At 36.3% G+C, this 16,045-nt stretch overlaps 1 protein-coding gene across 1 annotated transcript in view; it reads right to left on the minus strand.

Annotated features, from left to right (window-relative positions):
• Positions 1-2,174: 2,174 nt before the first annotated feature.
• Positions 2,175-16,045, minus strand: part of HOOK3 (hook microtubule tethering protein 3) — a gene marked incomplete at both ends in the record, with an annotated part of 90,491 nt that continues 76,620 nt past the window's right edge. The window contains 7 exons of the mRNA XM_082013097.1: positions 2,175-2,315; positions 3,831-3,902; positions 4,020-4,124; positions 6,763-6,863; positions 8,856-8,938; positions 9,754-9,788; positions 15,583-15,670. Of these exons, the coding sequence (XP_081869223.1) occupies positions 2,175-2,315; positions 3,831-3,902; positions 4,020-4,124; positions 6,763-6,863; positions 8,856-8,938; positions 9,754-9,788; positions 15,583-15,670 (625 nt within the window). The remainder of the gene's footprint in view (positions 2,316-3,830; positions 3,903-4,019; positions 4,125-6,762; positions 6,864-8,855; positions 8,939-9,753; positions 9,789-15,582; positions 15,671-16,045) is intronic.

Below are 16,045 nucleotides of genomic sequence, written 5' to 3' on the forward strand. Positions count from 1 at the left end.
CCCATTAAGGTCCTGGTATTCCTTGATTTCATAAACAGGTTTTGGCAGTTTGGTAACAGACAGAGCCAACTAGACTAAAAAAATAATGGAGTTTTAGGTATTTTTAGGTTTTTTCTCTGCGAGATATAAAATGCTGTAATGTCAAACAAGAACATCAAATCCCGTCAAAGAAGTGATCTTCTTTTCTCCTGTTCACACATGACATGCGGTAAAGAGTTCTTCAAATGACTAGAATGGATTGCACAGTAAGATCAAGTAAAGGACATCGCACACAAACTGTGATCACCTTGCTAGATAACACATATGACTTCTTGTTCCTTGAGTATTCTGTATCTCAGTAAGAGACGGCAAAATGAGTATCACTTCACTGAGCTACAGAAACTGTCCTTTACAGTTACCTTTCTGCATACAAGAAGATTTTCACTGTCTTATCTCATCTTGCAAGCATAGCCGAGACATGTCATAGGTTGACTAAGTGAAGAGAGCTTTTAGAAAATCATTTTTTTCCAAATGTAAGGAATAAAAGACAAACCTATATACAGCTAATAGACTTCAGCATCTGTTTCCATATTACTGGGGGAAAAAGATCGGAACTGATAAATTTTTTGAGACACATATTGAATGCATTTCTTAGCCTAGATTAAAACAGACGATGTGCTTGAGGATAAAACAGTACCTAGAAGGTGTCATTCACCTGTTCCTTGCCCTTTAATTCTAGGTGTGCTTGTTTTAATTATCCTTTCCTCATTCCACCCAAGTAGTGAATTAACAGACCTTCAGATGATTAATAAATGCTAGTATGTCTTTTCTCTAAAAGTATTTATGAAAAAATGTCTTCACTTGGGAGGGCATTAAAATAAGGTAAAAGAATAAATTTATAAACCAGATTGCATGTGCATTAGGGTACAAACAGTCTCTAAATTAAAAATGTTTATAACTGAATCACCACAAGATGTATGTATATGAAACTTTCAACACTCAGGTCCTCTGTGTCCATCAATTCTTTGACAAAAATGATAGGGAGAGCATAGAATTAGTGAGGGAAAGAGCAGAACTTTGTAGGAACAAAACCTAAATTAATAGTATGGGCCACCATCCACCTCACTGATCAACATGAAAGTGCTACACTGAGTGATGTACAATTAACCAGCTACACACTAAAAAGGCAATACAACAAATCACATCCAGTTTCCAACAAAGTCAGCAACAAACTCACCTGAAGGCACTGGTACCATTAGTAAGGCAACTGATACAATTATACCCTGAATCAACATATTAAAAGCAAGTCTTTTAGTAGGGGATGACAACTGGAATACATGAACAACAATATTAATCAGGGCCTTGATCCATTATGTACTGTTCACCCATAGTTAAAAATTTTTTAAACAAATGTCCTTTTTAAATGGATGATGCAGTAGCATATTAGAGCATTCTAAATATTTCTCAATCTTTTAATAATATATATTAAGCATACGCTTGACCAAGAAGAGTGGCACAAACCATTTGACATATTCAGCTCTGCCAGCAAAAGGGGTAACACCAGTTGATAAAGAAAAACCTGAAAAAAAATTATCCTGCTTCCCTGTTAAGAATAAGAGCAAACTTTGCATGTAGGAGATTTAAAAAAAAAAAATCTTTTTGCCATTGGTAGTTTTTTTAGTAGCAAATATATTTCACAATGATATTATATACTAATTTTGTATTTCTGTAATGAGTTTTCAGCATTTCTTTGAAGCAACAGGTTAGCACATGAAATAAAAAGCCTAATTCCCTTTGAACAAAGAGTCTTACAAGGTGTAACAACCCTTATAAGCACAAACGTATCAACTGTGACAGGAAATTTACATTGTTACACAGCCCATATGAGGCTTTCCTTAAGAGACGAGGCTTCATACAAATAAGACTGTTACTGTACAGCACTCCTCTAGATGTTTTCAAAACTTTGGCACATTCAAAAAATGCAGAGAGAGAGAGAGATGGACTCCAAAAAATGTAAGTAAAGGGTGTTAGAGAACAATGAGAAACCATAATAAAACCCCTTCCTGAACTGTAAATTAATAGCAGTAACAAGGGAGAAAGAGAAAGGATGCTGGTTGATTTTCCTTGAATGTTGACACTTGCAACAGAAGTGGCCTGGATCACAGGGCAGTTTTCTTTCTAAGGGCAAGGCTTCTCTACCTTGCTGTTGCTGGCTGGACATGACCAGGGTAAGATCTCCTTGTGCTCGTGGCTTGCCTTTGTCTAGCCAGGAAGGATTGTCCTGAGCCTGTACTAGCCAGTCTATCTTCTGCTGCTTTTTTATGCAGAGTCATTCCCTATGGACAAAGAGAAACTTCTCAGTGAGTATCAACACATAACACTGAACAACTTTACTCATTTACATTTTATTTATTATCTCTTTCTTCACCAACACTGACAAAGCTATTTTGAATTTCAAACACAAAGCATCATATTTTCAAGGATAAAGGTAAGATATTCTTCCTAATTCTTTGTGCGTTCTTGGCCCCACAATCATTGTCTGGGTTTGGAGTAGCTGTTGGGAAGCAGGTCCCTCAGTGTCCCAGATCTGAACATAACGCTTCTCCACATAAACACACGGTTAACTGGATGAGTCTTTTCAAAAGTACTTGCCCTCCCCACCCTGGCCCTTCAGCATGTTGAGCTAGAAGAGTACTTTTCTTCTGAAAATAATTACAGCATTGTCATCCTGTGTGAAAACAGCAGATCATATGGCAGGAGTAAGTCTTGAGAGAAAGTATGTTTTCAGCAGGAGTAAATGCAAGGAGGTAATGAAGGAAGCTGTGATGGGATGCGTAGTTGTGTATAAAAGCAGAAGCTAATTAGAGAAAGGCATAGACAAAACTATCAGTGCTCATCTCAGTGTTCTTGACAGGCTACTAAACCACAGCTCTTAACTCAGGCTTATCTTCTGCTTGTCAGTGGGACTAATGTTACAAAATTAGTCAAGGACACTAGTCACTTGAGAATGCCTTCAATATTTAAAGGATTGAAACACTCTGCTTAAGTATAATTTTTGGCTCACTATTCATGGACATAAGAAGAACCTAGAACAGCAAGAAGGAAACTCTTCCAAGGGAAGACAGAGAGAAGGAATTTGAACTCTATGATGAAGCAGAACGAAACGTGAATGTTACACAGGTCACGGATTCTTTCTATCTGAAAAGCAGTTTCAATGCAGCCACACTGTGCCAAAGAGAAGTCTTGAACACAGTTGATGAAGATGAAAAATCTCCTGGCATATAGGCCCAGCAAAAGCTGTATGGCTGCACAGATCACTTCCTTATGGTTTGAATAATTTAAGTGAGGGTCTTGCCCCTGTGCTGACCCTTTGCATGGGGCTAAACTTGCACCCAAGTTAACGGGGTCATTTCTCAGAGCACTAACTGCAGCAAGTAAGCTGTATTGCTTTTCTTGTGCCCTTTCATTAGAAATAACTGGAAGACCTGAGCAGAGAATCAAGGAAGAAAGGAAATTTGAGCACTGTAAGTCAGTGTAACTGAAGGGCTGGAATTCCACAATAGTATCCGAGGTATTCTTCCCTCTAGAAAGTACCATTTCTGGTTTGAAAACTTGAAAATAGCAAACGTTCTTTTTCCTTTACCCCAAGGTTATCACAGGAATATACTCTTACATAGTGCCAACTTAAAATTATTGAAAAGCATTTGTTTTTGTGTTTGTGTGTTGGAAAATGCTTTTCAAACAAAAAACTGTAAATGAATGAATACTGTCATAAACAACCCACAAACAACTAGCATTAATAGTTTCTTTCCTTTTTTTTTTTTTTAATAAAAAGTTTGGGAGGTTCTTACCATATTGTACCAGGCACTAACAATAAATTTCTCTTCCATTTCTCGTTGACTTTTTGTTTTTTCATATTCTTTCTATAAAACAAACATTAAAAAAGCATAATTTAAAACCAAAGTATAATAAAAGTGTTAGTCTATACTTAAAAAACAATGAAGAATTATGCAGCTGCCAGGAAACACGAGGATTACTACCTCCAGTGAATGAAACATTCTGTCCCGCTCCTGCAACTGATTTTTCAGAGCCTGAATCTCAGGAGCTGCACCCTGGTTCTGCTTAGGATCTAATGTACGGATGACCTGTAAGAGAAAACCAGTTTACTTTTAATTAAATCCTGCAAAAGCAATTTAATTGAAGGGAAAGACCTCAAAGAATTACAACCTTTTATGTCAGGTTAAGAAATTAAAAAGTGACTTGAAACATGTCAGTGGTAATAAATGACACTCCAAAATGTGAAACTGAGGAATGTGCAGTTTTAAGAGGTTGACTCCTGTAAAACAGTCTTGACAGCCAGCATGGCAAAGGCTCCGCCTCTGAACATCAGCCATAATACATTACAGCATCTGAACTGGGCTCTCTTTTACAGGGCTGTGAAACAAAACTACCAATAGGAAAAAGTGACACCCAAGAGGTTCAGTATCCCAGGCAGTTCCTATCCCTAGCTGCACTACCTTGGGGCCACAGTGGTAGAAACATTCTCTCACAGGTTTCTCTCTTTATAGCTGAGGTTCACCTATCTGTCAATTCCTCCCACTTGAGGAAGGACCACTTTGGTCCTTATGGAAAGATGCCATGATTCATGTACCTGGGGTACCAGGTGCTGTGACCTCTAGATAGCTCTGGTAAGCCAAGAAGCATTCTGTGGCACATGCATGATCATTATGTCACTAATAAGGGGAGGGACACCTGGTTATGTTCATATGGAGCATGCATCACAGCTAAACCAAGAACAAATACAGCAAAATGCCTAGATTCCTAAAACTTTGATACAAAATAGCTTAAAACATTTTAACAACCTCTGGATATACAGAAAGAGACTTCACATCTTTTTGTTCTACCCATTTCAGAATCGTCTCCAGATGCAGCCATAAACCAGTGCTTCAAATTTTAGTAAGTAATTTTTCCTGAACAGTACTCATGAAGGAAGATTCATAGAAGTGTACTATGTTTCTAAGAAAATACACATTAGATCTGGATACAGGTTCTATACTGGAAGGCTATAATGATTGTAGTTGTCTTCACAATAAAAAGAAAGAAAAAACAAAACTGAAAGTTGGTAAGAAGATCACAAAAAGCTAACCTAACTAAAATAATTAATGTTATCATTGTATAAAACACCCCATACTAACACAGTACAAATAAACAAATTTTATTGAAAAGGGAAATAGTGACTCTGTCTTTCGCTGGAATACTCTGAGACACAGTCAGCAACATAAGATGTAAAAAAAATGTAACAAAAATTACTTAGACTTCCTGAAGACTTTTGAAATGTTTAACAAGTAAGGAAACTACACAGAAGTAAAGGATAGAAGCATAAAGTTTAGCCAAATTAGGAACCTACTTACAGATTCCAATGTAATGATATGCATCCACAGCAAAGATACTACCACTGATACTACCATTATCAGACAAACGAAGACACTGGTATGCTTTTAAGAAACTCAAATAAAATATCAAGGTATGGTAAAAGAAGAAATGGGACTATGATTGAGATCACAATATTGCCATTTCAAAGCTGGTAGTACACCCAGATTCTCAACACCATACTTAAATATTAGCAAGATTCTCAACAGAAGTGTATGTTAAACAGTAAAGGCAAAGACAATGCTGAACGTCATCAGAGAAATGTAACAACTCTCAAAGGTGGTTCAGTTAAAAAGATCACTGTACTTGGAAAAAGCATCAATAAGAATCCATATTAAAACAGTTTCTAAACCAGTTAGCTAAACCAGAGCATGAACAGAAATCAGAGTCAAAGGATGAACAAAGGAAAAAAAAAAAATCAAATTTAAATTGGTAAAGATGGTTCTCGCACACGTGAAATTGCCTCTGCCTGTAAATTCTGAGCCCCTCAAAAAGAGTAAGCAATTAGGGCCTGATGAAATTTGATGTAGCTAAAAGCTATATTGATAGAAAAGTGTATCAAATTATCTGCTCCAGGTACTGACTGAGCACCGAAGAAGCTTACACCATCCAGAAACACACATAAACAGATCCAGGCACCTGTAAAGGAAAGAATCCCAAACTTCCTTTTTCCCTCCCTGCCAAACTGATAAAATCAGAGTTTGTTGGTCCAGCTGTGCCTGTACTTGGTGCTAGTAAGCTGTACTTGTGTGTACAAAGAGGTAGAACACCTCATGACAACTGTGCCAGAAGTCCCAGCACAAATGCCAATTAAAGATTAGTTTTGCTCACAGAGCTTTCTTCCCTTGAGTTTGTTTTAGATGGGTGGTTCTCCAATTCTAAAATACAACACAGCTATTTTGGTTATTTCTATACTGCCAGTCCTAGCATAGACACCACTTTAGCTTATCTGTACATTTGTCACTCAGAGACAGAAGACCGGAAGAATTTCCACCAAGAAATAGGTTATCATAGCATCAGAAACAGTTTAACACCCTCTGCCAACATGAAAGTGTGCTTAAAAAGGTTTGTCTGGGCGACTCAAAAATCTATAGCAGCAGGTATACATTCGTACAGAGGCATTGGAAGGGCTTGAGGATAGGTAGCAAAAGGGGACAATCATGAACACAAAAACAGGGTAAAATCTTCTGCAGAACTAATCAGTATTAGGTACAGTAACAGTAAGAAGATACAAAGAACTCTTTTACTTGCTAGTCTGTGTTACAGATAGCTCTTTCATTTTTATTCCTGCAGAGTGGACACATGGTGCGCTCTGTCAGAGAGGGATCGTTAACATGGAACACATATACTTACACTTTTGGCCTTTTCCAAATACTTTTTGTATCGCTCTTCCATTTGCTTCATTTCCTCCTCCTTTTTCCGTAAAGCTTCTTGTAATTCTTCAATTTTGAGTGCTTTATGTCAGAAGATGCACACATTGGAGAATAACATAATTATATTATGTTTATTTTCATGTTTTTTCAACAGACATTGGAGGCATAGCTAAAATTTGTTTCACTTAAGAAAAGCTAACATAAGGAACCCGATATAGTATACACCATAGTTTTAATTACCGAACAACTCAGAAATACGTTAAAAATGTGTACTCCTACATAATCTCATGAGATGGCTGTTTTGTACACAAATTTTGGTGTTTTTAAAGTTATGAAAAAATAGAGAGAAATGGAATCATAAATCAATTCTATTACTGAACACACTTAGAAAATGAATTTACTAACGAATTACAGATTCTATAACATCTTGGTATTGTAACTGAGATAAATATTAGTTTTCCTATTTTGTGTAAGAGGAATAATTCTTAACAGGCACAACTCTTGCTTAAATCTGCTGAACTGTAACACTGGACACAATTTATCAGACTTGTGACATGAATATACTCCATTTAATTTTTACCCCACATTTTCTTAAGCAGCAAAATGCAGACCAGTGGGTCAATTTCATTGCAGAGCTTTTTCCTGTGTTGGTATAAGAATATGTCAAGCCAGTATTGCTTATATGTCTTCTCTACATCTTCTCAATTCTCGGGGGGGGGGGGGAAGAAAAAAATCAATTGCACCGTCCTGGATCAAATAACATATAACACTGACATCTGGTTCTCCGACAATGTTAGGTAATAGGCAACCTGCAGTCCATCTGTTTTGCAGTCTCATTTTCAAATGTTCTTTCATGTTTTTCCTACAGTTTTCTCTCCAAGTACTCTGAAAACACGAAGCTGGTAACAAGACCAGGTAAGAATTGATCAGTAAGAGGACCACAACAGCAGATGGTCTCCAAGATTGCAAGAATCTGTTTTTCAAAATGTGCCATGATTCTTGTGCAATGCTGGAGCATTTTGGCCATACCCAGGATAGTTAAAATAATCTGAAAAAATAATTCACACACGTATCTTGAGCGTGGAAAGAAAGGAATAAAGGTAGAACTATTTTTATTTTATCAAGAAAAAAGTTCAGACCTAGACTTTTAAAAAGCAACTTATAATTTCAGTAAACTAACTACAGCAGCCTCAATATGTCCTAACGTTTAGAACCTAGTGAGACAGAAGACTGCTGTTAGACTCGCACTGAAGCTTACCAAGTACAAAAGGATTATGTGTTTATCAGCTACACATTAAGTCCGTGAACCTCATTTCCAAGTGTTCTAACATTTCCTAAGATGTGGAATTTATAACATACTTGGCAGTTTTAGCTCAACACAAATGAAAATTCTTTTTGGATACAGAATGTATGTAATGAATACTGAACTGATATTTCTATCTTCCTCGATCTCTTTATGAATAAAATCACTTTGGCATAAATCAGGAAAGCTGCCATTGGTTGCAATCTTTTGCCTTGTTTTATAATAAGTAGGCTTGAAAAATAGCAAGCTACCTCCTTCAGTACTTCTCAGGAAAAAAGTAGCATTAATGTGCTAAAAAACAACTGGATGCTGCGTTCTGGATATCATCTGAGCAATATGACATATATCCTACATTCTCTTTGACCAGTATCCAAAAATTTTCTCAAATTACAGCATTGTTCTGAAAAAACACTGAAGGAATATATATTGGGAGTAAAAATAACCTGATGATGGCAGCAAGTGCCATCATCAATTAGGGTCTTAGGAGACATGACAGTTCTGAACAGCTGAGGTTCAATGACAGGTATGACAGTGACTCAGTACTGCTACGACCATTGTCATTTCCTGCTATGGTGGTCTCTCAAATGTGATCCCCTGCATTTCAAGGGTTAGAAGCATCTTTTTGGTTACAGTAGCTTCCAGAGAAATTAACAACATACATACCAGTGCCATTTAAAACATACATTTTGTTTATCTTGCACCTCCATAATTAAAGACCTGCACACGAAATACTTTATGAAGAAAACAAATGGACTGTACAGGTAACTCACAACTGTTATTGCATCTTGGTTCCAAATCCTCAATAATAGCTCGTTTCTTTTGTAGCTCATTGTTAGCTTCATGGAGCTTCTCACTGTTACAAACCATAAAAGCACATATTGTTTTCCCAATATTATTACTGTGCTTGAATGAACACAAAAGCAAACTGAATAAACGATACAAAAACTCCTGAGAGTGTGATATATTTCTGAGAGCACGACTGATTTTTGCTGTAGGGCATGAGGACAAATGACAATGTCACTGTAGAAATACTTGTTAAATAAACTGAAAAACATTACAGTGCATGGAGAACTGTCACAACAACCAGCTTCATTCTCAGTAATTATAAACTTAATTTAGAACTCACAGTTAATTGTACAATGCATGTCTAAAATGAATACTTGTAATTGAGATTACATTGAGAAAGAACGGTTAAGCCCAAAGGCAACAGAAACTACATTTTTTTTGCAAGCCAGTCAAAAAGCAAACTGCTCTTTGCATTTGAGGTAAGTAAAAGAGTGGCAGAAATAGCAGAACAAAACGATAACACTTCCTAAAATGTTACCTTTTATGCCATAATGTATACTAAAAAATAAACAAATTAATTTTGTTTACATTAACACGCTTTCCTCAGAACAAAATTACTTACTCCTCCTGAGTAAAGATTTACACAACGTTAAGCAAAGTCTTCTAACCACCACAAAATGGTTCCTTCATCCTTCTTACTGCTTTCACAAAGATTTTCTATGACATGAAAACAGTATCTGAACAGTGGATTCCCAAACACTCTTGTGCTATCTAATTTCTTCTAGTTGTATATTTTCCAGATGCATGATTAATGACTGCCTGCCTTCCTTACCATATGGAAAACACCAAATGGCAAACAAAACAGGCAAACAAAATACTTACAGATGTTCTTCAAGTTTCTTTTTCAGAAGAATTGACTAAAACAGAAAGTTAAATGTTTTAATATATTGTGAAGATTTAACATAATTTCAAAATTATTTTAAAACATGTGATTTTGACATTCTAACCAAAATCCAACTTTTTACTTCACTCAGTTTTAGATCACAACTGTAAAGTCATCCTCTGCTGTAGTAATCCTTCTCTCCACAGCTGTGTGCCTTTCCTGAAATTAGAGCACTTTATAACTCTACAAATATCCTCCCAGGAACTAGATCACTAAAAGCAAGATCCATAAACAACAAAAATCTAGAAGAATCCTCTTTTAAGAAAGAATTTGCATGAAGACATGTAGCAAATTAGTTGAAGTAAATTCCTGTCCTCATAGAATCTACAGGGAGTAGAGTGTTTCTGACTGGAGTACAGAGGAAATTTTACCCCTTTTCTGTTTCTTATCTTTATTGGTTACTGACACGTAAAAATCATCATACAACTTACAGTGTTCCACTTTCTGGTTAAATCACATTTAGATAAGCTCTTTGAATAAAAGCTTCAAAGTAAATTTTATTTTAATTTTAAATTCACTTCAAACACAGTGAGTATCTTTCAAAAAAACCCAAACCCAATAAATGTCTATAAACTGAAAGTAGTGTTAAGAAAATAGAAAGCCATACTCACAATAGCCTTGAACAGAAGCCCATGCCAAGAAACAGAGATGACATTAGTATAAAGCAAAACAGCAGCCAACAGAAGAAACTATTTAGAAAGTCATGAACAGAAGAAGTTAAAGCTATGCATTTTTCACGCATGCACATTTTTCTCCTCTTTCCCATCAGCAGTTTCATCCTGTAACATTTTCTAAAACATATCTCTCTAAAAACAAAAATATAAAAATAGTAAAGAAGGACATTTGTAAATCATTATATTTAAACCAGAATTTCAAAGGAGAGCAACTGCTGTTTTGGAAAGTAATTTTAAAACAAAAATCATAAAAGTAACAAAACAGGAGAAAATATGCAGTCTATTGGGCTATAACCAAAATTAAGAAATGCATGTGTTTTTATGGAATGATTCTGAATTATGTTATTGACACACTGATTGAATACAACACAAATGTAGAATATTTAAGTCAGAAACTGCCTTTTTCGTTTGTATTTATCCAGTACCAATCACATTGGAGGTCTAGCATGTGGCTGATGGTCCACACATATAAGAACTCCACCAAAATATAAGATAAAATCAACAAAATTACTTAATTGCTTTTCCTCCAGTGGACAATTCCCATGTGCACCCAAAAAAGCTTATAGCTTTGTTATAGTGTAAATATTTCAAAATCCTGTCTTTGATCATATTCCTGGGTCATGCTTTTTCATTATTTCAAAGTCGTATTTCCTTATTGTACTATCAGAAAGGGTGCGAGCATGTAAAAACAAGACAGCATGACTCTACTGATTTCAGAGTCAGAAAACAGTAGCAGCTAAGGATATGCAGGTTTTGACCATTGTGCTTTTTTCTTTTCCAGTCCTCTGAACAACTGCAGCAACACCACCTTTTCTGTAACAATAAATGTTTGTATGCATCTTTCTTGGTCACAAAGCATTTGAACTGGCACCATCACTCATGTCTGATCATGTAGGGGACTATTGGTAGGTTTGAACATGAAGGAAAAAGTTGGCAGCAGTGGCCATTTTCCTAAAGTAAGAAAATAAAAATTGAACTCAGCTTTTCTTCTGCGATCCTTGTATGGCAATTGAATTTACCTTGGAACAGACACAACTACTTGTCAACATTGATTCCACTGGTATATTTTCATATATATTATTTACATAGTACCAGCATTGCTGTGGGAGTAACCCTTCGCCCATCCAGAATGATCATATGTTCTCACAAGCAAGAAACTAACAATGATAAACCACGCACACAATTAAAAGAAGCAGGACTGAGTTTACCCAGAGTAATTTACCCAAGACACGAGATTAGGAAAGAGAATAAAAGGTAAAATGTGCGATTTTAGCCAGCCAAAGATCCTGTATATAAGTATACAGTATGTACAGTAGCAAAGTAGATAAATTCAAATAAATTACTCTAAAAATGGGAAACCATTACTTTTTTCTAAAGTCTCAGTCAGCATCAAAGCCATATATCCAAATCCTCTGCTCCTAACAAGTAATTACTATAAATGTTGTTCTCTCATAGAAAGATCAGTCTCTTAAAAAAATCCCCATTTTAAAAAAAAGCTTTATCTAATTTTGATCTAGTTTTACATTGAACTTCATTCAAACGTCATATCTGTTCAAAATAGAAAGAATATTTCTACAATAAAATTGTAAAAATCAGCAAAAAATTCACTATTTTGCTTTTTCCTCCCACTGCTGACAAGTTCCACTCACAAAACACCAGAAAAAAATACTTATTATGGTGTGGTTTTAGAAAACAGGTATCCTCCCCAGAATTTAATTGCTATCTTTCTTTTACATAAAAAAACCTACAGAAAGTCTTTTTGCTGGAAATTTTTTCCATGCTTGTAAACAAGCCAAAGGAATAGGTCTGTCCCCTTTTTGAGGGCAAAGTTTGGTTTTGTTCTGCACGTTAAGGCTCTGCAGGCTAGGCTCTCACTTGAGGTTAAGCTAATTCATCAGGGTGAGAGAAACTATGGCACATAACTTGAGAAAATTGCTTGACAGTACTGTTACCACCATTAGAAGGTGATAAAAGTTATAAACAGCACCATGAGGGACAGCCAGATTTCACAGATAGTAAGAGTAATCATAGAATCATAGAAAAGTTTGCGCTGGAAGGGGCCTTTAAAGGTCATCTAGTCCAACCCCCCTGCAATGAACAGGAGAATCTTCAACTAGATCAGGTTGCTCAAAGCCCCATCCAACCTGACTTTGAATGCTTCCAGCAATCTACCATCTACCACCTCTCTGGGCAACCTCTTCCAGTGTTTCACCAAATGACCAAAGTGGCTGAACTTCAGAGAAAACTGAACAGGTAACAGAGTTTTGGGGTCCTTTTATGGAGATGCAAACTCAGGACGACTTAGTAACTGTATCAGTAACAGCACATAAGACCAAGATTGCATATGTAACAGTATGAAAAACACCAGATTTCATATGGATCTAGCAAGACTAGGTCCAGTGGAGTAGAAGTAACTAAAGGCAGGTTGCTTTATAGGAAGGGACTAGGGCAGAGAAAAGGAGAACAAAGATGACAAAAGTAAGTGATAATAAGGCATGCAAATGATGTAGTCAAAGCTGTTCAGGGTACCTGCTGAGCAGCCCTACACATGATCATTGCATTCTGGAGGACAGTAACTCAAACCTGCTACTCTGATCACATTAGGCATGTCTGAGTTTCACACTAGGCATGTCTGAGCTGATTCTGTAGTCTGGAAGGCTGGGGTAAGGAGGCCTTTCCCTGGCTAGCAAAGCAACAGCCAGGATGGACTAATCATGAATCCTAATGGGATGTGCCAGTGCCCATTACAGGCCTAACAGCATTCATATCTTCCCAACATCTGCCTTCCACTGCACTTCAATACAAAATCTAAACTGCTTCCCCACAGGGACCTTGGCAAGCAGCATGTATCATTGCAGTGATACTTCCCTGGGTTAGGATAGTGCTTTTACTACTTTTTGGGTAAGCCTAAAAATTACTTAAACTTTGGAAACAAACAAAACTTAAAACAAACAAACAAAACACACACACACACACCCCCCCCCCCGCCCCAAGCCCTCACCATACATTTCTGGACTGAATACAAACAGGATCTTCAGTTTTCTGGGTTAAGCACAGTTACAGTGTAAGTATACAAAAACACAGATTTCAGTGCATTTTTGCAGACAAGTAGTGAAAAACAGAGGAAATATGCTGAAAATAATGCATCAATGAACTGTATGCCATGTCTCATTATCCGTTTTCTCATGCTTCTGAAGAATCACTCTTTTTGTAAGGATATCTTAAGGATAACTCAGGTGGTCCCAGCACAACTTCCAACTACTTAAGCCAGCTGGGTTTAACTTTGAGGTTTGCTCTGCTTTGTGTAGGAGATTGGATGAGGTGTCCATATCTTCAGTAGGTCTTGCAGCGTCACTACTTCTCTGAGTCTACACTCTTTCTTTTTCTTCTTTAAGAGCGAGTGAAACCCTACACACCAAACTCAGCAAAACAGGCCGTGGGATTAGTGCCTATAAGTCACCACTGGCATGGTCAGACCTACACAGAAGCCAGGAATGCAGCAACTGCATGACAAACTTGCCAGCTCTGCTTTGACAAGGGCTGCCTGGTACACACAGCAGGCTGCACCATGGTCTTTTGATGGTGGTGTTTTGCTGTTAATAGAATCACCTCAGATGATGCCTGCCTAAGCTGCCACCAGTTCTGTAACTGAACTGCAGACACATCCTAAATCACTATGCAAACCAGAGCCTCAGAAAGGGACACAAGTAAAACTGCAGTAAATAAAGCTGAATTCAATTAGACAGAGATAGTTTATCATACTCAATATCTGAGAGTAATTTTTACATATTGTGTTCACCCTGAACTATCTGGTTTTGGCCAATAACCAAGACAACAAAGCATATCTCAGAATCACATAACAGTGTGGACCTATTTTAAAATGCATTCTAAAATGCTTTTTAAGTTACTTAAGAAAATAATCTGATTTGAACCCAGCTAGGTGTTTTTACTTTCATACAGCTTATTCTGAAAATTAAAAGGATATGCTAAATTAAACACAATCTTAAATTAAAACAAGCAGCTAGCAAATACTTCTGCTTTTTTATATGAATTAGTTAAAAAAAAAAAACTATCTGGTTTTGGCCAATAACCAAGACAACAAAGCATATCTCAGAATCACATAACAGTGTGGACCTATTTTAAAATGCATTCTAAAATGCTTTTTAAGTTACTTAAGAAAATAATCTGATTTGAACCCAGCTAGGTGTTTTTACTTTCATACAGCTTATTCTGAAAATTAAAAGGATATGCTAAATTAAACACAATCTTAAATTAAAACAAGCAGCTAGCAAATACTTCTGCTTTTTTATATGAATTAGTTAAAACAAACCCACAAAAATAGAAAGGAACACATTACAACTTGTTGCTAATTAGCAACACAATACACTGAGATTGTGAGCATACACATGTACAGTTCTGCACATCACTCCTTTCAAGAAAATTCTAGAGCTTCTTCTCTCAAATACAGGAAATGGCAAACACAACTTTTGAGTGGAAGACTGAAAGTTGTTTTCCGCGCTAATTCTGACACAGCGTATTCTTACACTAAAAATAAAGTTAACTCCATGTACAGAAACAGAAAATGCTGCATTATGTTGACGGCCTAATTATTTGACTTTTTTTTAGTTTTGAACTGTCTGGCTTCTTGCATTACAAAATACATTTACATCCACAATTACAGAGCTTCCACTGGCAGTAAAGGCCTTAACTTTCATTAACAAAACTAAACCAAAAATAACTTCAGATACTTTATTAAGACATGGAGGATTAACATTTCCTTAACTCCCTGCAAAACTCTTTATTCTAATTAAATAATTTTAACGCTAAGTTTACTATTGGAACAGACACAACTAATCAAAGAGAACATAGTTGACAACTTCTCTACATAGGATGGTTTTTTTTCTAGACTAATTCTTACTATGTCTTACATCCTATTTAGAGAAGCACAATTTAGTGATAAGACCATAAGAGTAAATACGGAAAACTATCAGAAATATCCATTTGCATATTTCTTTTCCATTTTTTTTACAAAAAGTTGAAAGTTTCAAAAATGGCAACTACTTGAATGTAAGTTTTATGTACATTTCTACTTACATCTTCAGCTTTTGAACCTTGATCCTGCAAAGATTTTTGTAGTTCTTCAACCTGGGACTGCACTTCGAGAAGTCTCTGATTTACCAATCTAGGAAAGAGAGTATATTGTGTTTTTCAGAAAAAAAACAAACAACTGAAAGAGGAAGCCTGAGATTTTTTGTGTGCAGTCATTTCAGGTCACGTACACAGGAGATGCAATACTGTATTTTATTCCAGACAATTTACAACAGTAGTTAGAGCATACGGCAGTTCCAGAGATTACAGCCTGTAGTCATCCAGAACATTCTGATACTCTTCTAAGACAACATAAATACATGTATTAAAAAATCATTTCTATATACTTTCTATATACATGAAACAAGAGTACCTAACAGTCAGTTTTACTGTGTGAGAGCTACTAGTTTACTGCTTTTACAGTCACAGAATCCTATAAACCTGTAGGTTGGAAGGGATCTCCCAAGAT

Source organism: Phaethon aethereus (genome assembly GCF_964289735.1).
Source record: "Phaethon aethereus genome assembly, chromosome: Z".
Classification (NCBI taxonomy): Eukaryota; Metazoa; Chordata; class Aves; order Phaethontiformes; family Phaethontidae; genus Phaethon; species Phaethon aethereus.